Genomic DNA, 26,694 nt, shown 5'->3' with positions numbered 1-26,694 from the left:
AGTTCCATGTCAGTCAGGGTTACACAGAGAAACTCTGTCTCTAAAAACAAACAAACAAAACCAAAGTTTTTTTTGTTTGTTTTATTTATTTATTTTCTTGAGACATGATTTCTCTGTGTATCCCTAAATGTCCTGGAACTCACTCTGTAGACCAGGCTGGCCTCAAACTAACAGAGATCTGCCTGCCTCTGTCTCCCAAGTGCTGGGACTAAAGTTGTGTGCCATCACTACCCAGCAAAATCACAGGTTTTTAAAAAATAGAATCACTTTAATTAACTGGGAAATAAAAATATCACATAGCTAATTTAAGGAAGTCATTCAAACACTTTCCTAGCTCAGTGAACTTCTATAGTTAGAATGGCCATTCTGAAACAATGGAGCTTTGCCTAGGGTTTCACTATTAATTACATTTCTTTTATTTTATCCACTTGAAACAAACAAAAGCTTTATATTCTCTTTCCTGACTTGTGTGTCCTTTTGCCGGCACCTGCCCTTCTTATCACCTGATATCACCCTTTCTGGTTTCCTTTCTAAACTGTAGACTATAGGCAAACTTATATTTGTTTTCTGGTCTACACGAAAGCCACATATGAGGGAGAGTGTGTGGGTTTTTTGTGTTTCTGAGTTTGGGTCACCTCACTTAATATAACTTTCCAAGCCCATGCATCTTCCTTGCTACACATTTCATGACAAGTTAGTTTTGCATGTCTAACAGGTGGACTTCCCCAGCTTCACTGGGAGTCATGCATTTCAAATTGTAATCTTTGTCACTAACGACAGGCTCAGAGCTGGCCCACAGGACACATTCATACTGGAGATCAAGTTCTGTTATCTATTTTCATGTCAGGAGGAAGGGTAGTTCCAGTGGTCATTCAGCATCAAGACAACCAGCCATAAGGTAACCACCATGTAGAAAGAAAACGCCTAACACCAGCACATTTTTAATGATATTTTAACATCACACTTCAGCATTAAGCCCATGTCATAGACCTCTATGTGGAGGATGGTAACATTTTGTGACTTACTACCTAACAGTGGGGACCAAACTGTTCATAATACTGAAAAGTAGAAGATAGATGAGATTTCAGATTTGTTGCTTTATTATTATTATTATTATTATTTATTATTATTATTATTAGTATATGTCTGTTTTCTAATGAGAGTGATCTTGTAAGGGTGTGGATTTGGATGGGTGGGGAGGATATGGGAGGAGCAGGGGGAATTGAGACAGTAATCAGACTATATTATATGGAAAGAATCCATTTTCAATTAAAGAGGGAGAGAAAGAAAATAGATAGGATAGGATTTTCGGTTTGTATTTACTTGTTTGACTGGGAAGATACCCAAAGGTTGTTGTCTTATTACTTGGTAGAATATTCTGTAGTTTTATGAATAACCTCAATTAGTCTGCTTGGGGTGCTGTAACAAAACCTCACAGAATAGATGGCTGAAACAACAGAAGTCTGTTTTTGCCTAGGACCAGATAGATGAACTTTTACATATCCATATCTGTCAGTCATTGGTGGTGTCGGCTATTTTATAGTGATTACATGACAGAAACAACTTAATGAGAGAAAAGTCAAGTTAGGTCCCTTCTCCCAAACCCCCAAAAGACAATGCCACTGACCATATCCTAAATGACATCTGGGCTCAGCACAGGCTGGATCTGATGGATTGCTGGTGGATAGATAGAAGCTTACACTCACTGTTCCACAGGAATCTGTGAAACGGGTTTCTGTCTGTCTGCCCGGAAAAACCACTTTCCCAATCTCCTCTTACCTCTACAGCTTACAGCTGTACTTACAGCTGGACTTACAGCTCCCCTTTAGTGCAAACCTGTAAGAAGTCCTCATGCTAGCTCCCAGGGGGTGTTCTGGCTTACACACCTCGTCCAACCCTGCAACTACATGTTTATTTCAAAACCAACAAGGGTTTTCCAGCCTTTTTGCTATTCTCTGTCTCTCAAGAGGTAGCTATGGCAGCTCTGGACTCCCCGAAATGCCTCCTGCTATTCTCTCTCTCTACCGCTGGAGAGATAGCCATGCTGCGATGCCACATGTACAGTAAACCTTCTTCCCACCCTTGGAGCAGTCTAGTTTGGTGGCTCTGCCGTGCCCTTGCTTACAGGTTTATTTCAGTTCATAGTTTCAGAGGTATCAGAGCATCAGGATGAGGAAGTCTGGGTACAACAGAGCTGGCCAGCAACAGTGGGTCAAAAAAGCAGAGAAAAGGGATACAGGAAGGAGCCAGGACAGAGTAGAGCCCCGAGGGACAAGCTCCCAGGGACCTACTTCTTTCAACTAGGACCCAGTTCCTACTTTTTTACCACTTCCTGTCATCATAGTATACAGGCATTAGTTCATTAACTCTTTAATTACACCAGAGTTCTCATGATCTAATCGTCACTTGAGATTACCTCACAGACACATCCTGAGGTGTGTTAATTTCCTAGTTATTTTTTTTTGTTGTTGTTTAGTGATTTAGTTAAGGTTTTATTGCTGTTAAGAGATACCATGACCACAGCAACTTTTATAAAGAAAACATTTAACTGGGGTTGGATTACAGATGAGAGGGTTAGTTCATTATGGTCATGGTGGGAAGCATGGTGGTGTGCAGGCAGACATGGTGCCGGAGAGGAGCTGAGAGTTCTACATCAGGATCTGCAGGCAGCAGGAAGAGACAGTGAGCTGCCAGGCAGGCTTGAGATTTTCAGAGCCCCCCCCCCCAGTGATGCACTTCCTCAAAAAGCCACACCTACTCCAGCAAGGTCATACCTCCAATTAGTGCCACTTTCTGTGAGCCTATGGGGGGCATTTTCTTTCAAATCACCACATTCCTCTCCCTGGCCCCCATAGGCTTGTAGCCATATCACAATGCAGAAATGCACTCAGTCCAACTTCAAAAGTCCCCACAGTCTATCACAGTTTCAATCAACAGTGTAGAAGTCCAATATTCATGGTTTCTCTGAGACTTATGGCAATCTCTCAACTGTAACCTTCTATAAAATCAAAATCAAAAAGCAGACCACATACAATGGTACAGAATATACATTACCATTCCAAAACACAGGAAAGGGACCAAAGGAAGATTGAAAACCACCCAGGCAAACTTCCAATTCTGTGTCTTCATGTCTGATGTCAAAATGCTCTTCAGATCAACTCCTTTCAGCTTTGTTGACTGCAACACACTTCTTTCTCTTGGTCTGGTTCCACTCCCTGTTAGCAGCTTTCCTTGCCAGATGTCCCATGATTCTGGCATCTCTAGTATCTTGGGGTCTCTCAAGGCAATCCAGGCTTCACCTTCACAGCTTCACCCTGGCCTTCATTCAGGGGTACCCCTGACGCATGTCTGCCTCAGTATCGTTCTTTAGTCACAGAGAGAGATTTCATAACCCCTTAGTCACAGAGGGGGTTTCTATCCTTGACTCTAAAGCTAGAACCACACAGCCGAAGTTGCCAAGTTCTGCTGCTTGCTGGGGGTGGAACACGGCCTCCTATCCAATTACATCTTCACCAGCTTTTTGTTTTTGATAGTTTCCTTCACTGCCTAAGCTCGACTGTTCTGAAACTCCATCTGTGGACCAGGCTGGCCTTGAACTCAGAGATTGACTTGCATCAGTCTCCTGAGTGTTGGGATTAAAGGCGAGTGCCACCATACTAGGACCTAAACTGCTCTTTAATTTCTTATCACAAGGTGAAAGCATAGCAGGATGGGGTCTGGCCCTGTGGTCACCACTCCCTTTACTTAATATCAGGCTTCTTTAATCTGTTTATTTTCTTGATCACAGGATTCCACTTCCTGGTGCCTCTTTCTAAATACTGTATATTTTGTATTTTTCTTGATCTGCTTGCTCCTTTTCATTTTAGTTCTTCATAAGAGTGAACACTAACAGCCACGAGACAGAGTCCACACTAGGCTGTTTGAAGACTTCCTGTTATAGCACAGCACGAAAGGGACCTTGGTGGGAGGCCCCACAGAGGGTGAGGGTCAAACATGCTAAGCGGACAGAGCTTCCATGGGAAGTTTTATTGGGGGAAGAGAAGGGAGTAGGGGAAGGGAAGGGAGAGGGGAGAGAGAAAGAGAGAAAGAGATGGAGAAAGAGACAGGCAGGACAAAGACTTGCCTGCCTCGTGAGAGGAAAGAGAGTGGGAATGGACGGAGTTGTCTCTTAAAGGGGCCTTTTACACCTTAATAGCAGCCATAGGAACCAGGGTTGGTTAGGGTACTACCTGGGTGGGGGGGCAGCATAATGCCTGAATCTTTACATTGCCTCTGCAAATGGAATTAATCCAAAACTCTTCACTTTAGTCTCAGGCAAACAAGGGCAAAAAGCAGCTATATTCTTTGCCAAAACATCACAGGAACAGTCTCTAGGCCACATACTAATATTCTCCTCTGAAACATCTTTAGATGTGTTGACACAGTTCAAATCACCCCAGACCACTGTCTTTTGTGCTTCTACTAGAATGGTCCATTAAGCCACCTGTTCAACTGCTTTTCTAACTCAAGTCTCAACATGCACATTCCTCCAAACAAAAGCATGGTCATGCTATCACAGCAATAACCCACCCAGTCCCTCTGAAGAGGGACGGAGACCGTGGCAACTCTTATAAAAGAAAACATTTAATTGGTACTGGCTTACAGTTCAGAAGAGTTGGCTTACAGTTCAGAGGTTTAGTACATTATCGTCACGGTGGGAAGCATGGCAGCATGCAGGCAGACATGGTGCTGGAAAGGTAGCTTAGCATTCTACTTCTGGGTCCACAGGCAGCAGGAAGTGACAGTGAGCTGTGGTTGTACTTTTTTGTTGGGACTGCCGGCCCACAAGTAATGACACAGGGACTTATTATTAGTTATAAAAACTCAGCCTTAGTTTAGGCTTGTTCCTAACTAGTTCTTATAACTTAAATTAACCCATATTTTTAATCTACATTCTTCCACAAGGCTCATTACTTCATCCCCTCACTGTCCATCCTGCTTCCTCCATATCTGGCTGGCGACTCCCTGTGTGCCTAGATTCTTTCTCTCCCTGGAAATCCCACCTATCCTCTCCTGAATAGCTAGTGGCTGTTCAGTTTTTTATTACACCAACCAGAGCAACACATCTTCTGTACAAATATTCTGCAATAGTGAGCTACTAGGCATGCTTGACCTTCTGAGATCTCAAAGCCTACCCCTTCTAGTTACCTACCTCCTCCAACAAAGCCACACCTATTTCAGCAAGGCCATATCTCCTAACAGTGCTACCCTTAGTGAGTCTATGGGGGGCATTTTCTTTCAAACTACCACACTTTATTTATTAATTTATTTGTGTGTTGTATATGTTTGGATGTACATATAGGTGTGTGCATAGGCCAGACTTGACACTGGGAGTCTTCTTCAGTGGCTTTCCACCTTATATTTCTCAGACCAGCTGTCTCACTGAACCTGGAGTTTACAGATTCAGCTAGTTGAGATGGACAGCATCTTGGGGGATCTGCCTGTTTCCACTCTGCTGGCACTGAGGTTACAAATGTAAACTTCCATGTCTGGCTTTTATGTCAGTTCTGGGGAATCTTACTGGTTCTCATGCTTGTTCAGTCTCAGCCCCCTAGGCATTTCTTAACTCAAAGACTTATTTATTATGTACACGGTGTTCTGCCTGCATGCCAGAAGAGGGCACCAGATCTTATTATAGATGGTTGTAAGCTATCATGTAGTTGCTGGACCTCAGGACCTCTGAAAGATCAACCAGTGCTCTTAACCTCTGAGCCATCTCTCCAGCCCGGTCAATTTTTTTTTTAATAATATCTTTTACTTGGTCTTTGACTCTTTCATACATATATGCAATGTATCATGATCATACCCATCCAAAAGCCCTCTCCCACTCCTCCTGGAAGCTCATCAACACATTCTCCCCCCATCTTTCCTTCCTACCTCCCTGCTTTCCTTCTGTCTTTCCTTTTCCTTTCCATCCTCCCTTCCTTCCTCTCTTTTCCTTCTTTCTCCCTCCCTCCCTCCCTCCTCTCTTTTTCTCTCTTCCTTCCTACTGAGTTCAAATGCCTGCTGGGATGTTGACTGATCTTGTTGACTTGATTTGGGCAGGTAACCATGGCTGCAGTAAGTTCAGGAGTGTAACAGCCATATCATGTCCAGAAGACAACATTCACAGCAGTTCTCCCCATCCTCTAGCTCTTACATTGTTTCTGTTCCATCTTCTTTGATGTTCAGTGAACCTTGGGTGTGTGTATCTGGTTGATATGGATGTCCCGTTTATGGCTGAGCACTCAACAGTCAATATTTCTCAGTACTTTTATCACCTAGAAATCTCTGAATGGCCAAAGGAACGTCAGAGTTGGTAGACTTGAAAACTCAGAATTCTCCAGGTCAGGTTCTCTGTTTCTCTGGTCCACCATTCTGGGCATTTGCAGCAGCCTTATGTAGGCAGCAGATGCTGCAGCTGTGTACAGCACTGTATCTAATGTCTACAGGGACAGGTAAAGTGATCTATTTCCAAAGATTCCCAGCTCTCTATGGAAAGACATCCATACTCAGAGAGCTTACAAGCAAATGTTTCTTCTCCTTAGTAAATTCCAAGCCACCTAGCTAAGTGTGGACCAAAAGAATGCCCATGGGAACTCAGTCAAATGCTTTTTTATCGGAATATAAACTGTCAGTCACTATCAGCTTTCTGTGCATATAGACAAAGAAGCTCTAACAGTCTGCAGGGAGGTAGGTAAAGCAGACTGAGCCTGGAAGATTTATTCCCAAGATGGTTGGATGACAGTTGCGAGATGTGGGAGGATGGTGATTCAGTTTCCCCCGTGGGTGTCTCCCCATGGACTCTTGCACAGGTGACACCTGGTTTTAAGACTGAATGTTCCCAGAGACAGGAGGATATGCTGCCAGTTTCTCCCATCTGGGGCCTAGAAAGTAGCACTATGGTAAGCTGTGATGTCTGATGTGGCAGTATCCAGCAATGCAGGAGGCAGAGGAAGGAGGATCAGGAACTTGAGGCTAGCTTGGGCAAGACTGGCAACACACTGAAACCCTGTCTCAAAACCAAAGAAACCCACCTGATAAAATGAGTATAAATTCCAAAGGCGATGAAGTAGACCACACTCTTCAATAGAAGGGTTGAAGAATATGAGAGTTTTAAATTGTCAGTCTTCCTGTTATCTCCACACTATTTACGTTTTTCTTACATGCAATAATAAAATCAGTCTCTCTTAAGACCACCAAATGTCTCATTTTGTTATGAGCATCATGCTTATGTTAGCATCCAGGATAACCTTTATTTTTAAAATTTGAGACAGGGTGGTGCAGGCTGGCCTCCAACTCCTGGGTTCAGGGCTCTAGTGATCCACCTGCTTTAGTCTCCCAAGTAACTTGGAGCATTACAGTCAGCTCAGGGTAACTTGATTTCCTATTGCATTCCAGATGCCTTTACATACTGGTTGATCTATAACACTACAAGAGGACTGTTTTCTTTTTTCACTCAAAACAGAGTTTGATCCACTAGTTGCCCTATAAAGCCATTTATGAGATAGGTAATCTCTGTTCATTCTCATTTTTCTTTTCTTTCTTTCTTTCTTTCTTTCTTTCTTTCTTCTTCTTCTTCTTCTTCTTCTTCTTCTTCTTCTTCTTCTTCTTCTTCTTCTTCTTCTTCTTCTTCTTCTTCTTCTTCTTCTTCTTCTTCTTCTTCTTCTTCTTCTTCTTCTTCTTCTTCTTCTTCTTCTTCTTCTTCTTCTTCTTCTTCTTCTTCTTCTTCTTCTTCTTCTTCTTCTTCTTCTTCTTCTTTTTGAGACACAGTTTCTTTCTGTATCCCTGCCTGTCCTGGAACTCGCTCAGAAGAGTAGGCTAGCCTGGAACTTAAAGATCTGCCTGCCTCTGCCTCCCAGTGCTGGGATTAAAGTGCTGTGCCTCTCCTGCCTGGCTCATTCTTATTTTTCAGAAGACATTTTTTGAAAGGTTAGAGAGTAAGTAAAATCAGTACTTGAGGTTAAATTATTTGACTTCAGATTCAACATGGTCTACATCTCAGTGGTACTCATGGCAGAGGAAGGTGAGTTATGTTGACAAAGGCTACACTAAAGCAAAGTCTATACTAAGGTGTTGGCTGTGGAGAGGAACAGATGCAGCTCACAGCTTGAAGTCTGGAGTTTGGTGAGTGTTCAAATCTGAGAAGGGCAGAGCAAACAGAACCAAGGATAGTTTTCAGGCTTGGAGACCAAGCTCAGAGCCTCACAGGAGTCCAAGAGAGGATGTAATAGGCAAGTGAGGAATTTACATCCATAAATGGGTCAACTAGCAAAAATTCTAGATCTGTCTGTTGTGCAAAAACAAAACAAAACAAAACAAAACAAAACAAAACAAAACACCAGAGATAAATTATCTCAAAATAGGAATCTAGGTTTATGCTTTCAGATGTTTTAATCCAAGTTCTGATGGCCCCGTGCTTTGTGTCTGAAGTAAGGTAGACAGACTGTTAAGACAATGGGGCCATTTAGTAAGGAGCTTGATCATCTCATGAAAGCCAGAAAGCAGGGAGGGAGAGTACACTTCCAGTGAATGAATTACTTCTCCCAGCAAGGACCCTCCCTCCTCTTAGCCTATTCAGCTAATTCAGATATAAATTCATCAGTGGAACATTTAACAACCCCCCACCCCCAATCTAGTTACTTTTCAACAGTGACACCAGCTGGATCCAGTCCTTCAATATATGAGCCTTTGTGGGGAGACATTTCTGGAGGGGTGGTCTCTTCCTGGGCCAGGTGGTTGACCAGACCAAATGGAATGTTAGGTGCCCACCCAGGTCAGAGATTTAATTCTCTTGGCCAGAATGAACTAATTTTTCCTCAACGGGTGTTATTGTGGCTGCCTCACTGTGATGAAATACCCCGACAAAAGCAATTCAAGGAGGGAAGGAAGGGATTATTTCAGCTCAAAGTTCCAGGTTACAGCTCTTCTTCCCATCCCCACCCCTTCGGGGAAGTCAGGTTAGCAGGAGCTTGAGAAAGTGGGTCACAAAGTATTCAGTCATTGTGGAATGAATGCTCACCTCAGGGGGCCTTTCCATTCAGTAGAAGGCAGGAATACCGCCGCCTGCAGTGGCCAAGCCTTTCCTTCTCCTCTAGGGGAATCACCTCAATTCCCCACCATAGGGCATGCTCAGGGGTTCTAGATCGGTGTTAAGGTGACACCACTAACTGGCACATCTCCCTAGTGCTGATGTCACCTTATGTTTGAACTGCATGTGCGTTAAGTCACCAGGAATCTCTCAAACTGCCATATTACACAATCCTATCTATAAAGCGCCTGAGCCACACATAATTTTCTTCATAAACTTTAGACTCTAAAATATCGAAAACAAGATGTAAATTATCTTAACCATCAGCATCATGATGTTGCATAGAGCAGCTAGTGAGCGTTTGGATATTTAGTATTTCATGTGTGGCTTTTCTTAGTACCTGAAGCTGGCCTTGAATTTCTGATCCTTAGCTCCAAGTGGCATACAGCATGTGTAAAGTTGACAGAAAAGAGTACACAACAAGGGAGTTCTTAAAGTGTATGTGATTAAAAAAAAAAAAAAAAGTTGGATGTTGGAAACCGAAAGCCCAAAGAATATGTTTAGGAGCTTAGGTGATTGGAAACCAGCTCTCCCCAGCTCACGGTCCCTTAAAGGCCCTCGTGCCATAATTGCTCTGGGCCAGCCGGCTCGCGCTGAGCCCACATGCCTCTTCCGTGGCCTGCCATTGGCCCGGGGCGACCTCCACGTCTCTTCCGCGCACGAGGAGCCTCGCACCCGGGGCGCCACGAACCTAACAGACGCCCAGCCCGCAGCCTGGCCGCCCGTCTGGGCCGCACCCAACAGTCGCGCCAGGGGCAGGTCGCCGCAGCGCGAGGGCCTGGGATGCGGAGGGGCTGAGAGTCCTGGTCTCTAGGGTTCGGAAGACCTGGAAAATGTCTTCGGGGCATGCGCCACAGCGGCCGTTAAGTGACCCAAAACCGACGCTGTGGAGTGGGCAGCCCGGAGGCATGGGGCCGGAGCATGGCCGGGCTTCGCACGCCCAGCGAGGACCCTGAGGGCGCAGAGCGCAGGCGCGAGGCGCAGGGGCAGCTGGCGTCCAGGTGCGGGCCCCCAGGTGCGGAGACCCGGGATGGAGCAGCGCGGCTGCGCGGGCGTCAGGGGCGGGGCCCGCAGCTACACGGGACTGGGCGGTGCTTTGGCTGAGCAGCTTGCTTTCTAGGGTGGATTCGCTGCTTATCCCCTGGGTGAGTGATGCTGCGGGTAGACGCGGGCTAGAGATGGAATACTGCCACCACCCCTCCCACACCCCGACCCGAGGTTCATAATGCGAGCCAGGAAATCACTGAAAAGCTGGTGGTCGATACTTGCCTACTTCAGATAAAGTTCCAGTTGATGGGAACATGTGTAATAGAATACCAACATTCAAGACCCGGAGTGAATTGGGTCAGTGTTGTAGTATTACTGACTTATTAAGGGCACCCCCACCCCCAGGTTTCATCTGGTGATGTTTAAGAAGTTACTGAAAGCAGTAGGGATGAGGTTGAGAATTCGAGGATGACCTTGAACTTCTCTGTGTGCTTAGTTATTCCCGTGTGCCATCGCGTCTGGTTTTATGCAGGGTCCGGGATGGATATGCTTCATGCTTGCTAGGTAAGCATTCTACCACCTGAGCAGCATCCATCACCCGGGGTCAAGCGTCTTAGCAGTAATTTGTATCACACCGAACTGGTAATGGCAAAGCAAAAGAAGTAGTGCACTTTGTCGAACTGGAACTTTCAGAACCCGTAGTCACTATCTCAGTACTTACTGGATGAATTCTGTGGGCAAGTGGTAACAGGTGAGAAGAAGGCAGAACACCTACCCCTTTTCATCTGGGCCATCATTTCTTCTAGGCATCTCGTGTGAAAGGGATTATTTGGGATTTACAGCTGAGTTGCCGCTGATTCTGATACAGAGCCTGGAGGATAAATCTGCATTTTTATTGTTATTATTTTTGTCACAACGGAAGTTAGAAACAAAATGGAAGTGGCAGAAAAGAACATACCGGTAAATGCCACCCTTCTTACCCACCTACATGGGTCTCAGAGGGGGTACTGTGCAGAAATGACAAACCTTCCTATTTAGGCCCTTGCCTCTCCCTGGGGTGTTGAACTAAAGACTGACATCAGTGAAATATCCACATTTGTTGTGTATAGCACAAAAACACAGATGTTAGTTATTAAAAAAAACCCAAAACACTGAACATGCAAATGGGTCACCCTGGAGATGTTATTTTCCTTTTCTTTACCTGGAGAGTTTAAAGTGTAGAGTCTTATTTGAGGAGGTCTGTTGAGGCCCCAGACTTTGCATTTCTCTAAGTTTGCAGGAAGATGCTATACTGGTTTGGGGACCACACTTGGAGACCTAAGCCAAACTTCCTTGCTGTGTAGCTTTTGGGTACTTGAAATGTGGCTAGTACCACTGAGGAAGGGACTGAAGTTTACCTTGATTAATTTTAGCACTAGCAAATGTGAAACCCTGGCCTCAACTCCCAGTACAACTAGAGAGGTGGGGGGAGGGGAGAAGGGAAGAGGAAGAGGAAGAGGAGTGAAAGGAGTGGGGGAGTTGGCAAGGCCTTGGTTGCATGTGTGGAGTATGTTTTACTGTTTTTCTGGGGATGGAAGTCAGGGCCTTAACTCATGCAAGACAAGTGGTCTCCCACTAATCTACATCTCAGCCAGCCACACTTGTTCTTTGCTTTTACTGGATATCATTACTCTAGATGTAGGTTTAGTCTTGGTTTATTCCTTTACGGTACTGGTAGGAATAGTTGGCACAGTTGTTGCAGATACAGCTAACATTTCTTTTTCTATTGATTCTGCTAAAAAGAGCTATTCTGATTTAGGATTGTTGTAGCAAAGAGCACTGTAGCAGGGTTTAACTCAGGATAAGTACAGCAAGGACAGCTGAGAATGGAGATGTCTTTATAGATAGAGATGCATGCAAGGAGTAGGGTATGGGAAGATAGGATAAGGGCTTAGAAAATTAGGAGGAAACATCCATTTAGAATCTAAACTTTAGATGGTGAGGGTGGTCAGATATCAAGGGTGGGAAATTCTGAGTTAGCAGAATTTTTGCTAAAACTGGCCTATGCCGTCCAAAGACTGGGATTCAGACCCTGAATCAAAGCCCGCTGGAGAAGTGACCTTAGAGAAGTTTGAGTAAAGATTGGGAGCTGAGGGGTCTAGTGTTTGCCCAGGGTTTCCTAGCCTCGGTCTATCTGGACCACAGTCTTTGGCAAGTCTCACAGTAAAACAACCCCTGAAGTTTAGCTACAGGAAGCATAAAGTTCAGTTATGGCATACTGAAAAGAGGTGGTGTGGATGGGGGTGGTGTGGAGGGGGTGTGGGGTGGAGGGAGTGAGGGGTGGAAGGGGTGAGGGGTAGAAGGAGTGCTGCCTGGTGACTTTAGATTTGAGCTGAATGGAGGCTGTTGTTGCCCCAGTTGATTGGAGAGAAGAAAATTTTTTGTTTTCTGCTTAAATGTCTAAAGTCATGCATGATTGAGAACTTGTTGTTTCAAATCTTTCAGTGCAATAGTGTGGTTGGTGGTAATTTTGAAGAAGTTTGTTCAGAGAAGGTAATTAGGTTTAAACCACCATTATACAAACAACGGTACCAGTTTGTTAGAGATTTAGTGGATCGTCATGAACCCAAGAAGGTAATTATGTTTTTTTAAAACTGTTAATATTGCCCTACTAAAGTGATTTATCAAATGTACTAGTAAGGACAGACTTTCACCTCTCACCCAGTGTTAGGGATTACTAACAGATCCTCTGGAACTGGAGTTATAGGCAGTGTGTGCTATCTGATGTGGGTGCTTGGAACTGAACCTGGGTCCTCTGAAAGAGCAGCCAGCATTCTTAACTTCTGAACCACTTCTCCAGACCTCTTCACTAACATTTAAATGTGAGGGAAATCTTGATTTTTTTTAAAGTTGGTTTTAATGTCATAGATTCCACATTTCAGGGATATTCAGTTGCAATATCAGGCAGTATTATAGTATTATGGTCAGACATACTGTGGTTCTTTTCATATTAGATAGGTAAATGGGCCAGGATGGCACACGTATCTAACCCCAGGTGTACTCTGCTGAGGCAGAAGGATTGCTTAAGCCCTGGAGTTTGAGGCCAGCCTGAGCTACATAGTGGGATTCTAATTCAAAAGCAAAAACTGGCCAAACAAAACAGTGACAAGTCAGATGAAAATGGGCCTGACCATCACCTTGGAGCAAAGTCATAGTTTCATAGACTAAAGTACCTACTTATTATGCTAATGGGCTTGGCATGACAGTAGACTAGATGCTGGTAAGGTGGTTCTTTGTCTGCTCAGTGGTGAGGACTGGGTTAAGAGGCATTCTCTTACTGGCTTCCTTTAATCGACTCAGCTATTTTGCAAATGCTCACACACCTATCTGCCTTAGTAGCCTTTTAAGTGAATCTGTTCACTTGAAAGGTCTGAAGTACCCCCTCCTTTGCAGCTCAGAGTTCAATATGGAATTTCATGTAGCTCAATATGACTGTTTTTCTAAACAAGTTGAGGAATTGGGGCTGGGAATATAGCTCAGTTGGTAGAATGCTTGTCTAGCATGCACAGAGCCCTGGGTTTGACCCCCAGTGTCTCCTAAAATGGTGAATGCCATAATCCCAGAATTCTTAGCACTCAGAATGTGTTTTGGCTACAAATCAAGTTTGAGGCCAGCCAAGGCCACAGGAGACCCTGTCTCAATAAGTAGATTAATGCATAAACTTAAACAAAGAATTAAGAAATTGAATTACTCTGTGACAAAGGAATTGAAGCAGAGTTTTAGCAAGCTTTATTTCTGAAGCATGATGCTAAAACTTCAACTTGTGCTGGGCATGGTGTCACAGACCTGTACTCTGAACACACTCAGGCAGAGGCAGAGGGATTGCTGCGAGTTTGAGGCCAATCTGGTGTTCATAGTAAGTTCCAGGACAGCAATAAACCAACGAAATAAAGAAATAGAAATAAGACTCAGCTTGTGATTCTTGCTTTGTAAGGATAACCTTGAATCCTCCACTTGCCAAGTGCTAGGATTACAGGTCTGCAACCATCACACTTAATTATGGGAGTGGGGCCCAGGGCGACAGGCATGCTAGGCAGGCACTATATCAATTACATCTCCAACCCTACGTGTGATTCTGCCACACTTCTCTCCCTCTTTGAGACAGGGTCTCATATCCAAGATGGCTTCAAACTTTTTCTGCCTCAGCATCCCCAGTCCTAGGATTCTAGGCAGAGATCACTATGCCTTTTTATCTTTCTGCTTGACTCAAATATTGACAGTAGCAATTGTTCTGAATGGGAATGACTCTGTATGACTTCCTCAAGCACTGATTTACCTGCAGGATTAGAAAGTCCCAGTTTAACTTGGTTTTTGTGTATACTATTCTACCCCCAAAGATCCTTCCACACATACTTTATGTTTTCACTAGTGATACACAATCTCCCACTGAGGGAGGGTGCGTGCCCATACTGGGTGCCTTTCTCTGTCACTCTCCACCGTATGTTTTCTGAGCTAGGTTCCTCATGGAACCTGGATCTCTCAGATTTGGTTAGGCTGAAGTAGGGTTACAGGTGCCTTCTGCTATATCTGACTTTTTGACTTTATATATGGGAGGTCCTCATTCTTGCACTTCACTACCTGAACCATCTTCCCAGGCACCCTCTAGTTTTATTTTTTTATTTTTTGAGACAGGATTTCTCTGTGTAACAGTCTTGGCTTCCTGAAACTCACTTTTTAGAACAGGCTGGCCTCAAACTCACTGAGATCTGCCTGCTTCTGCCTCCAGAATACTGGGATTAAAGGCGAATATCCCCACCATCTGGCCCCTCTAGTTTTAAAAGCTCATACTTTTTTTTTTTTTTTTTTTGGCTCTGAATGTTTCGAAAATGACAATGTGTCTCATTTATAGGTTGCAGACCTGGGATGTGGCGATACCAAGCTCCTAAAGCTGCTAAAAATCTACCCATGCATTCAACTGCTTGTAGGGGTAGATATCAATGAAGAAAAATTACATTCAAATGGGTAATACTTCTAGTGCTATGGTTTGGATGTGTTTCGTCTCCCAAAGGTGCTTGTGTTGGAAGCCTGGTCCCCAGAGTGGTGGTGGAACTGTGGAGAGGTGGGGGGCATAGTCATAGGTCATGGGGGCTCTTTCTAAGAGAGGGATTCTCCCTCTTTTTGGAGGTAAGATAATATGTTACAGCATAGGTGTCCTCATCTTAAATTTTCAGGGTGTCACCACGCCTGGCTTTCATACCTATCTCTTAAGTTGTGGGTTAAGTCTCATGACTGCATCAGCTCCGAGGGAGGGTTTTAGCATATGCTTGGTAGCTTCATACCACATTCACCTTTCTCCTCTCTGATACATATTAGATTTCTAGATCGTTTTGAAACCTGCTCTTCTAAAGAGCTGAAATATCTCTCTTCCGAAGAGAGGCAAAGCACGACAATGAGAACAGTAGGGGAAATTTAAAATCGTGTTCTTAGTGGCCCGACTTCCCACTGTGGAAGGGAGCTGCCCCATGACCTAGCGTTTAGTATAAGAAGAGAAAAGCCGGCTGAGTGGGACTCACAGCAGTGTAGTCAGAAGGACCCGGGTTCTACAGCTGTGAGAGCTCCTTCTCATTTTACACTTGTGGTTCTGGGAATTACAGTTGTAAATCTATACACACCAAAGCAGGACTTTGAGTTCCAGGGCCTCTCCTCATACAGCTAGGTACACCTCCTGCCCCTGAGCCATATCCCCAGCCGCTATTGCTAAGTTGGTTGTTTGCAATTGTTGCTGACCGATGACGATTCTCTTGCAGGCATCACTTGTCTCCCTACTTGGGGGAGTTTGTAAAACCCCGAGATCTAGATTTGACTGTCACCTTGTATCATGGCTCTGTTGTGGAGAGAGACTCTCGCTTGCTTGGATTCGATTTGATAACATGCATTGAATTGTAAGTCTGAAAGTTGTGTCAACTGTCCGTTTTGAAAAATATGAAGGAATTAGCCTCAGTAATGAATGTGATTATTTGCAGAAAATATAGTCATCAGTTGGAAGTGTCTTTTTTCCTCTTAGTAGTTTTCTTGGGAATTCCAGATATGAAGATAATTCCCAAAACAGACATTTGTATTGGCATCACACAGCCACCTGTTAGCTCTCCCCTTCTCTTCCCGACCATATTACATGTGCATCTCCCTCTATACAGTGCTTTTCCCTCCTGAAAGGAGAAGCTGACATACATAGGCCTTTGTTTCTGTTGAAGACTTTCATTTTGTGGGGCTGGGGAGATGTCTCAGTGGTTAAGAACACTTGCTCTTGAAGAAGATATGGGTTCAGTTCCCAGCACTCACATTGTAGCTAACGTCAATCCATTAACTCCATTGCATGGGCACCAACTCCCTCTTTTGACCTCTGAGGGCATATGGTTTGCAAGCAGAATACTCACACACATTAAAATAAAGCAATTTGTATTTATTTTTATAATGTATTTAGTTTTTAGACTTTTAATTTACTTTTATGTGTGTGTTTGCCTGAATGTATGTCTCTGTACTGTGTGTGTGTGTGTGTGTGTGTGTGTGTGTGTGTGTGTGTGTGTGTGTGTCTGTGTGTGTGTGTGTGTCTGTGTGTGCACGCACTCTGGAATCACAGACAGGTAATAGTTGTGAGTCACCACATAGGTGTTGGGAATCAAACTGTGATCCTCTAGAAGAGCAGTCAGCGCTCTTAACCACTGAACCATCCATCTCTCCAGCCCCTGTATTTCTCTCTCTCTCATTCACTTTCTTTCTTTGTTTTGAAGTCTAACATAGGATGGTCTCAAACTTGTTGTATATAATTTTGAATTTCTCCTCCTTGCCTCTGCCTTCCAAGTGCTGGGATTAGAGGTGTGTGCCACCATCATCAGTTTTATGTGGTGCTAAGGATCGAAATCAGGACTTTGTGCCTTTTAGGGTTTCTATTGCTGTTGTTTGTAGTCTTATTCCATTGCGATCAGACAGGACAGGGAGTCATTTCAGTTTTTCTGTATTTGTTGAGATGTGCTTGGTGTCCTAATATATGATCTGCTTCAGGGAACGTTCCATGGGCTGCTGGGAAGGAGATGCATGCTGCAGTGTTTGGATGGGATAGTCTACAGATTGTATGTTAAGTCATTTTAACCTGAGTCATTTAATTCAGATACTTCTTTTGTTGGGATGGTCTGTCAATTGGTAAGAGTCGGGTGTTGATGAAACTTACGTTGTGCTGGGGTTAATCTGTGATGTCACAGATTCGTATTTGGCAATGTCTTTAAACAATAATTGTCTTGTCTTTTGAGATGTTGTTTCCCCCTCTCTCCTCTCTCCAAGCCCTCCATGAATCATGTTTGTTTGAGTGCTGGGATCTGATGCAAGGCATGGCCTCTGAGCCCCAGCTCAGTCCTGTGGCATTTTTGTTATAACTTGTAGTTACAGAGTTACAGACATTGTAGGATTAGTTACAAAAAAGCACTGTTCTGTTTAACCAGGCTCACTAATTCTTTACCTTTGGTTCCATTTACTTAGGTTTTTCCTCTCCGTGTAACTTCTGTATGCATTTTTCATATGATCCACCTGAGAGTACATTGGGTACAATGAATGGCCTTTTATCCATAAATGACTACATTTTAAAGATATTTTCCTAAAAATTTTATTAGATTGTGTGTGTGTGTGTGTTACTGAACTCACGTTGTCAGGCTTGATGGCAAGTACCTTTAACCTGTTAGCCATATTGCTGCCCTTAAACATTTTTTATAAGAAGAAATGATTTGGGCCAACCAGATGGCTCAGCAGGAAAAGGCATTCAGTCTGCAAACTTGAGTTCAATTTCCAGAACGCATGTAAAGATGGAAGGAGAGAACTGGTTTTCAGTGTTGTACTCTGGTCACTGTATATGGCACATGCATGTCCTCCTCCTCTCTCTCTCTCTCTCTCTCTCTCTCTCTCTCTCTCTCTCTCTAACACACACACACACACACACACGGACAAAAATTAAAAAATAAGATTATGTGTTTCCTCTTTTGTAGCCATGGTATGCTATATTAGGAAATCTCACAATGGTCAGGTGTGGTTCACACCTTTAATCCCAGCAAGCACTTGGGAAGCTGAGGCAGGTGAATCTCCATGAGTTTAAGGTCAGCCTGGTCTACAGAGTGAGTTCCAGGACAGCCTCCAAAGCAATACAGAGAAATCCTGTCTTGAAAAACCTAAAAAGCAAAACAAAACAAAACTCACAATGATATACATGGTCATGTTATATAGTAGTCTATATCCAACATTCACAACTCAGTTGGTCTAGTGATATCTTTTATAGCTATTTTCAAATAACGTTATCATTTAAAATGTGGGTTTTGTTTTATTTTTTATTTTTATTTTGTGTTACTTTTTGAGACAGGGTCTCTCTATGTACCCCTGGCTGTCCTGGAGCTCTCACAGAGACCTGCCTGCCTCTGTCTCCTGAGTGTTGGGATTAAAGGATTGTGCCACCACTTCCAACCTGGCGATTTTAGTATTGATGTCTGGAACAGGTTTGTTCAGTCTTTCTTTGCTCTAGAACATCATCCCTTAATCTGGATTCATTTTAGTATTTCAATGCTAGATTTAGGGGATGCCTTTTCTTTTTGGCAGGGTAGGGTATTGATCAAATGCTTCATGCATGCTAAGTGGGTGCTATAGTGCTCAACTCTACCTGCTGTCCCAGGGAATACACTGTGTGTGTGTGTGTTCATGCACTCAAGAACACAAATGTGTAGGAGGTGGAGACTGGAGTTTGATGTCCTGTGTCTTCCTCAGTCTTTCTTTCTTTCTTTCTTTCTTTCTTTCTTTCTTTCTTTCTTTCTTTCTTTTTCTTTCTTTCTTTCTCCCTCCCTCCCTTCCTTTCTTCCTTCCTTCCAACTCTCTCTCTCTTTTTCTTTTTTGTGGGGGGCAAGGATTCTCTCTGTAGCTGTAGCTGTCCTGGAACTTGCTCTGTAGACCAGGCTGGCCTCGAACTCACAGAGATCCATTTGCCACTGACTCCCAAGTGCTGGGAATAAATGTGTGCCACCATGCCTGACCATGGTGTTTTTGAGATGGGTCTCTCAATGACCCTGCATCTTGCTGGTTGGCTACACTGGCTGGCCAGCAGGCCCAAGAGACCTTCTGATCTTTGCCTCGCCAGCATTGGGCTTGCAGAGCTGTGTTCCTATGCCAGGTATTTTTACTGAGTACAGGGGATCTGAACTTAGGTCCTCATTCTTGCACAAGTATATCCACATGTGAGTTCAGGTGCCCCTCAAGGCTAGAAGAGGGCAGCAGATACCCTGGAGCTGGAGTTACAGGTGGTTGTGAGTTGCCTAACATGGGTGCTGGAAACCAACCTTGGGTCCTCTGTGAGATCAGTGTGCTCTCATAATTGTTGAACTATCTCTGCAGTTGCCTGCCATTTTTGAAAAGAGCTCATAGAGGTAATGTTGTATTTTGAGGGCATCAAATCATGGAATGTATGAGCTTAGATACTTTTTAAAAAAGGAATATTGCTATGAGTTCTATAGAGGGCAACGGAGGATCTTAGTTGATGGATCATCCTTGTCAGTTCTGGGAGTGGGAAGGATTGAAATAAGTAGAATTGTTCATGGGTTGTAGACTGTAGCATTATCAAAGAAGGGAGAAACCGACATCCAAGCAGGAATTATTTTTGCCAAGTCACTTTGGAAAATGCATCCATGTATTTTTATTAATCCACTAATTCTGTTGTTTTTCTTATTAACCACTTTAGAATAGAACATTTGAATTCAGATGATCTGGCCAGATTTCCTGAAGTGGTGTTTGGATACCTGTCACCATCCATGATCGTCATCAGCACACCAAATGCTGAATTCAACCCCCTGTTTCCCACAGTGACCCTGAGGGATGCAGATCATAAATTTGAGTGGAGCAGAATGGAGTTTCAGACCTGGTAAGTTCAGAATGTTTGTCTGTTGTTTGTTTGGTAGGCATCTTGCTATAGGAAGTAAGCTTTGATCTGTCTGTCTTACTAAACTATTTCCTACTTATTCCTGCAAGATCTCCATGTGTGACTTAAGATGTAGTAAGATCACAAGGAAAGCAGCACATTTGGGCATCACGAGAAAAGAATGCGTGCCTACTGGGTGCTTTTTAGGAGGCACCTGTAGTATGGGCATAGAATGAGGACCAAAGTGGGGAGGATGTGGCCTGTGAGGTGAGCTCACTCCTGTGCTTGGGGTGGCTTCTTGGCTTGGGCACACTTTTGGTGTAATTGCAAATGCACATAATCTGGGCTGGAGCGTTTGAGGTTTCCTCATCCGCCCTTACACTCTGCCTGTCCCATAGCCTCCCTTTCCTCTTCCCATGTTGACTTGGTAACTGAAAATGTGTCACTGCCTTTTTTTCCCCTGCAGAAGTCAGGCGTCCTCGTGATACAGCATATGCTTGTGTTCAACTAAAAAAAAAAAAAAAATTTTTTTTGTTTTGAGATGATGTCCCCTTTTATAGCTCAGGCTAGCTTTCAACTCCTTATCATTCTGCCTTATTCATGATAGGCATGCACCTCCATGCTTGGCTTAGAAATACTTTGATTTGTATATTTTCTGTGTTTCCTAAAACTGCCGACAAGAAGTGACTTACGAATTTTTTTTTAATGTGTGTGTGTGTGCTTATGTACATCTTCATATTTTCCTGGGTGGACTTTCTTTTTTTAAATTTTATTTTATTAGAAACAAGCTTCTTTTCCGTGTCAATCCCAGTTCCCTCTCCTTCCTCTCCTTCCCTGCTCCCCACCTCCTACTCCAGCCCCTTTCTGTTCGCCAGGAAGGGCAAGGCCTTCCATGGGGAATCATCAAAGTCTGTCGTATCTTTTGGAGCAGGGTCTAGACTCTCCCTGTGTGTCTAGGCAGAGACTATCCCTCCATGTGGAGAGGGCTCCCAAAATCCATTTGTATACTAGGGATAAATACTGATCCACTACCAGAGGCCCCATAGATTGCCCAGGCCTCCAAACTGACATCCTTGTTCAGGGGGTCTGGAGCAGTCCTAAGCTGGTTACCCAGCCATCATGCTGGAGCCCATGAGCTCCCCCTTGTTCAGGTCAGCTGTCCCTGTGGGTTTCTCCAGTCTGGTTCTGGCTCCTTTGCTCATCACTCCTCCCTCTTTGCAACTGGATTCCAGAGTTCAGTTCAGTGTTTAGCTGTGGGTGTCTGCTTCTGCTTCCATCAGCTACTGGATGAAGTCTCTATGATGGCATATAAGGTAGTCATCAATCTCATTATTAGAGAAGGGCATTTAAGGTAGCCTCTCAACCACTGCTTAGATTGTTAGTTAGGGTCAAACTTGTAGATCTCTGGACATTTCCCTAGTGCCAGAATTCTCTTTAAACTTATAATGGCTCCCTCTATTGTGGTATCTCTTTTCTTGCTCTCCTCAATTCTTTCCTTGACTAAATCTTTCTGCTCTCTCATGTTCTCCTCTCCCCTCCTGTTCTTCCCTCTCTTTCTTCTAGCTCCCTCCCGCTCCCCCATGCTCCCAATTAGCTCAGGAGATCTTGTCCCTTTCCCCTTCTCTGGGGGACCATACATGTCTCTCTTAGAGTCCTCCTTGTTTCCTAGCTTCTCTGGCCGTGTGGATTGTAGGCTGGTAATCCTTTGCTCTATGTCTAAAATCCATATATGAGTGAGTACATACCATGTTTGTCTTTTTGTGACTGGGTTACCTCACTCAAGATGGTTTCTTCTAGTTCCATCCATTTGCCTGCAAATTTCAAGATTCCATTGTTTTGTTTTGTTTTGTTTTGTTTTTTTCCCACTGAGTAGCACTCCATTGTGTAAATGTACCACATTTTCTCTATCCATTCTTCAGTTGAGGGGCATCTAGATTGCTTCCAGGTTCTGGCTACTACAAATAATGCTGCTATGAACATGGTTGAGCAGATGTCCTTGTTGTATGAATGTGCATCTTTTGGGTATATGCCTAAGAGTGGAACTGCTGGATCTTGAGGTAGACTGATTCCCATTTTCCTGAGGATTTCCAAAGTGGCTACATGAGTTGGCACTCCCACCCGAACTGTTTGTTTATGAAGCTATTTAATCAGAACTGTATGTTCAGGGAAGTGATTTCTCTTTGTTGTTTGATTTCAGGGCTTCACGAGTGGCAGACAGCTACAATTACTGTGTGGAGTTTACTGGGGTAGGGACACCACCAGCTGGATTCGAGCATGTTGGATATTGTACCCAGATAGGTGTCTTTAGGAAAAACAGTGGAAAGCTAGCTGAACCCTTTGTTTCACAGCAGCATGACCAGCATGTGTACAAAGCTGTGAGTATTCCGTGGGAAGTAGATGCCAGGGCTAGAAGTCCATGGGTCAGCATGATGGATGGTGAGACAAGGACTACTACAACTACGACCACTACCACCACCGCCACCGCCACCGCCACCGCTGCCACCATCACCGCCACCGCTGCCACCATCACCACCATCACCATCACCGCCACAACCACCATCACCATCACCGCCACAACCACCATCACCACCACCACCATCATCACCATCACCACCATCACCACCATCACCACCACCATCATCACCATCACCATCACCATCACCACCATCACCACCATCATCACCACCATCATCACCATCACCATCACCACCATCACCACCACCATCACCACCATCACCATCATCACCACCATCACCATCACCACACCACCATCACCATCACCACCATCATCACCATCACCACCATCACCACCATCACCACCACCATCATCACCATCACCACCATCACCACCATCACCATCACCACCATCACCATCATCACCATCACCACCATCACCACCACCACCATCATCACCATCACCACCACCATCGCCACCACCATCACCACCACCATCATCACCATCACCACCACCACCATCACCACCATCACCATCATCACCATCACCACCACCATCACCACCACCACCACCATCACCACCACCACCACCATCATCACATCACCACCACCACCATCACCACCATCACCATCACCATCACCATCATCACCACCATCACCATCACCATCACCATCATCACCACCACCATCAACATCACCATCACCACCATCATCATCACCATCACCACCACCATCACCACCATCACCATCATCATCATCACCACCACCATCACCACCATCACCACCATTACCACCATCACCACCATCACCATCACCACCATCACCACCTCTACTGCAGCTACCACCACTCCTCTCTCCTTCCGTCCTTCCGTCTTCCTCCCCTTCCTCTGCTTCTTTCTTCTCCTCCTTTATCCCTATCCACTTTCTTCTCCGTTTTCCTTATTTCTTTCTCTCTCCTCCTCCTCCCTCCCTTCTCCTTTTCTTCATTACTGGTCTCAAAAGTGGAAAGGAGTATAAATGACATGGTTTATTTTTTATTTTTATTTTTTATTTTGCTGTTGTTTCTTCTCTCTTTTTCTTGATCGAGTCTCACTATGTAGCCCTGGCTGGCCTAGAACTTGCTATGTAGACCAGGCTGGCCTAGAACTCAACGAGATCCGCCTGCCTCTACCTCCCAAATGCTGGGATCAAAGGCGTGTGCCACCACCACACCTGGCTAAGTGATCTAATTTTGATGCTCATAATAGAAAGATGGTCCAGGCTCCATGAGTGCTGGCAGGGTGGGCCTATGGCATTCTTCTAGACTGACTGGCCCCTTGGCATTATGTGGCAAAGAACAGTTTGTTGGAGGTCTTTTTAGGATGTTTCAGAGCAGGGCTTCTGCTGCCTCCTTTGTGATCTCTTAGGATAGTCAGCACTAAAGGGAAAGCTAGTAATAGTTTCTCTACAGCCTGTGATGCATGAACACACACACACACACACACACACACACACACACACACACACTCATTTTTCCAAAGAATACATTCTTCCCTTGATGGAATCATTTTCATTTATTTTTAATTTTCCTTTAGCCTGTGTTTCACCTTGTTGCCTAGAGTGGTCTTGATCTCTTGGACCAGTAGTTCTCTTGCCTGAGCCTCTCAAGGAGCTGGGGTTATAGGCATGTACCACTGACTCTAGATTGAATCACTTTTTCTTTTTACATTAATTTCCATGTAATATCAAGTAGTAGAAACACTAGGTTATGGGTTCAGTGAAGCTTTCAACATCTATTAACTTCAGTCCCACCAGATCTAATGCCCCCTACTGACCTTGGTGGGACCAGTCATGCATATGTTGCCCAGACATACATGCAGGCAAAACACTCATACACACCAAATGATAAAACAAATCTTAAAAAAAAAAAAAGAAAAGGAATACTGGGTTAGTGCCTGTTGGTAGAAACATGACTGGAATATAGTTGACATTAGAATTTGAAGCAAAACAGTTAGCTAACCATGTGTGTCTGACTCCCAGTAAAACTGAGGCCTTTGAAATGGGTAGATTCTGACACATGCAGGATATACACACAGTTGTTCTGATGTAGCTGAATTGCTGAGGGTTTAAACAAGCTTCCTGTATTCTGTTTATTTTTTCTTCCCTTCAGGTTTATACAACCTCCTACCCGAGTTTACAGCAGGAAAAGGTGCTCAAGTTTGTACTGGTTGGGGAACTCCTGATACAAGTGGAACGCTTGAGGTTGAGACACCAGCGAATGCTGAGGGAACAGGAGAAGGAATTGGACCCTAAGCCCGGGGACACGGACTTCTCCCAAGCCCCCCACCTACTGTTGGGAGAGGTCTTCACAGAGGCTGAAAAGGCCAGGATAGAAAATTCTCCCCAACCCTTCTGTGAAGGAGAGAAGTTTTGCATACCCCTGCGGAGACTGCTTGCTTATCCCAAGCTGCACCGCCTATGTGTTGAGGAAGACAGGATGCGGTCCCTCATTGCTGACTCCGTGTGCTTAAGCAATGATGGTTCTGCAATCGTGGTTGACCTGCATAATTCTTGGGATTATTGGCCTGAAGACAACTGAGTCATCTGAATTTCTCGAAGCTCAGAGTCTCACTGATAGTTAAGTTGGCTTAGAATTCAAACTTCTTTGGTTTTGTGGTGCTGGGAATTGAACTCGGGTCCTTGTGCATGGTAAGCAAGCACTCTGCCACTGAGCTACATCCTCAGCCCTAGGATTTAAACTTTGTACAGTCATAATTCAAGTAATATTTTAAAAGTTTTAACACAAATCGGGTCCTGAACTCGTTGACAGATGTGCCTGACATAGGCTGTTCTTCGACTGAGAAAGGGCTTAAATAAAGTTACTTTCCTTTAAAATTGGATTTAAAAAAATTTGGTGTTTACAAGAATGAAGAAATTGGATGTGGTAATGTGTTAATTTTGTCCTCACCCATATTTTGGTGTTAGAGCCATATGTTGAATGTGACATTAAAACATTTAAATATAATCAAAGCCACTTGAGAACCTTTCCCAGGGCTGGGCATAGAGGCCCTTACCTGTAATCCTAGCACCTGGATGGATGGCATAGGAGGATCATGGGTTTGAGGCCAGCCTGGGTTACATGGTGAGACCCTGTCTTAAAAACAAAAACCGGTTCCTCTGCCCAACTTTTTCCAGGGGTGATGTAGCTTAAAATCTAAGATTATCCTTTTACTTTGCATAAAACATTATATGAAAAAGGAACATGGGTGTTTTTTGAAGGGTATAGAAATCACCTGCAGTTATTCCCTGTCCACATTGTGTGTGCGAGTGCTGTGTGTGTGTGTGTGAGTGCAGTGTGTGTGTGTGTGTGTGTGTGTGTGTGTGTGAGTGTGTGTGTGTGTGTGTGTGTGTGTGTGAGTGCAGTGTGTGTGTGTGTGTGAGTGCAGTGTGTGTGTGTGTGTGTGTGTGTGTGTGTGTGTCTGTGGTGTCAGAGGCTGAATCCCAGGGCTTTGTACATTTGTACATTTTAGGCAAGTGCTCTACCATTGAGCTACAGCCTCACCCACATACGAAAACCCTCCCAGAGCTATCTGGCTGGAATTGGGGTGGTAGTTAGCTGCAGGAGAGAGAAATGCAGCTTTGTTTAATGAAAGAGAAAAGGGGCCCCAAGGGGATATTCTTGTGTGAGGCATGGGACTCCAGAGGTCCAGTCTCCAGGCATGACTGCTCTGCCGTGCCAGAGCCCCTGGTGTCCATCTTGATAACTATGGCAGAGACGTGGATTAACCTGGGGTTCCCGCTTGCATAGCCTACACTATGCAAGTGGGAAAGAGGTGGGGCTCGTTAGCTGCCCAGTGTGCTTTGCTGCTTGTTGCTAGGCAACACTGCTGCCACTTCCTGTGTGACAGTGAGGGAAGTTGAGAAGTGTAGTCTATATTCTAAGAAGCCACAAGCATACTCAGTCATCTCCCAAGGAACCAGAAGAAAATGGGCACTGCCTGACCTCCTTGTGGCTGTTCTGTGGCTACAGAGTTGGCCCCTGGGCAAGAACTCTGTCTGTGGACATTTATCCTTAAGCGGAGTCTTCAAGGGTTCGTAAGCAATGGGGAGAAGGTTTTTTATAGAGAAAAACCTTAATCATGCAGGTGCCACTAACCAGCTGCCCTCTTTGAATCTTGTGGACTAATCCATCAGATTTCCATGTGCCCCAGGTACTCAAAGGCAGACAAGACCTGGACAGAGATTTGCA

At 44.4% G+C, this 26,694-nt stretch overlaps 1 protein-coding gene across 2 annotated transcripts; it reads left to right on the top strand.

The window, feature by feature from the left end:
- The first annotated feature begins 10,904 nt into the window (after positions 1-10,904).
- On the top strand, positions 10,905-25,340 carry LOC100752202 (HEN methyltransferase 1). 2 transcript variants are annotated; one of them, XM_027395536.2, is made up of 7 exons: positions 10,905-11,056; positions 12,581-12,709; positions 14,985-15,097; positions 15,883-16,017; positions 19,836-20,015; positions 22,210-22,258; positions 24,616-25,340. In XM_027395536.2, exons 1-7 carry the CDS (start codon positions 11,030-11,032, stop codon positions 25,042-25,044), a joined length of 1,062 nt encoding a protein of 353 aa, XP_027251337.1. In that variant the 5' UTR covers positions 10,905-11,029; the 3' UTR covers positions 25,045-25,340. The 2 variants fall into 2 exon arrangements, with proteins under 2 accessions (XP_027251337.1, XP_027251336.1); XM_027395535.2 differs by having other exon boundaries at positions 10,906-11,056; positions 22,210-22,387.
- Positions 25,341-26,694: the final 1,354 nt, after the last annotated feature.

The sequence above is a fragment of the Cricetulus griseus genome (assembly GCF_003668045.3).
Source record: "Cricetulus griseus strain 17A/GY chromosome 1 unlocalized genomic scaffold, alternate assembly CriGri-PICRH-1.0 chr1_0, whole genome shotgun sequence".
In the NCBI taxonomy this organism is placed as follows: domain Eukaryota; kingdom Metazoa; phylum Chordata; class Mammalia; order Rodentia; family Cricetidae; genus Cricetulus; species Cricetulus griseus.
This window is presented reverse-complemented; position numbering and strand designations above follow the sequence as displayed.

Coding starts and splice junctions, on each gene's coding strand:
- LOC100752202 (XM_027395535.2), top strand. CDS start 11,030: ATGGAAGTGGCAGAAAAGAACATACCG. Junction 16,018..19,835: donor TTGATAACATGCATTGAATT/GTAAGTCTGAAA, acceptor TAACCACTTTAG/AATAGAACATTTGAATTCAG. Junction 20,016..22,209: donor AGAATGGAGTTTCAGACCTG/GTAAGTTCAGAA, acceptor GTTTGATTTCAG/GGCTTCACGAGTGGCAGACA.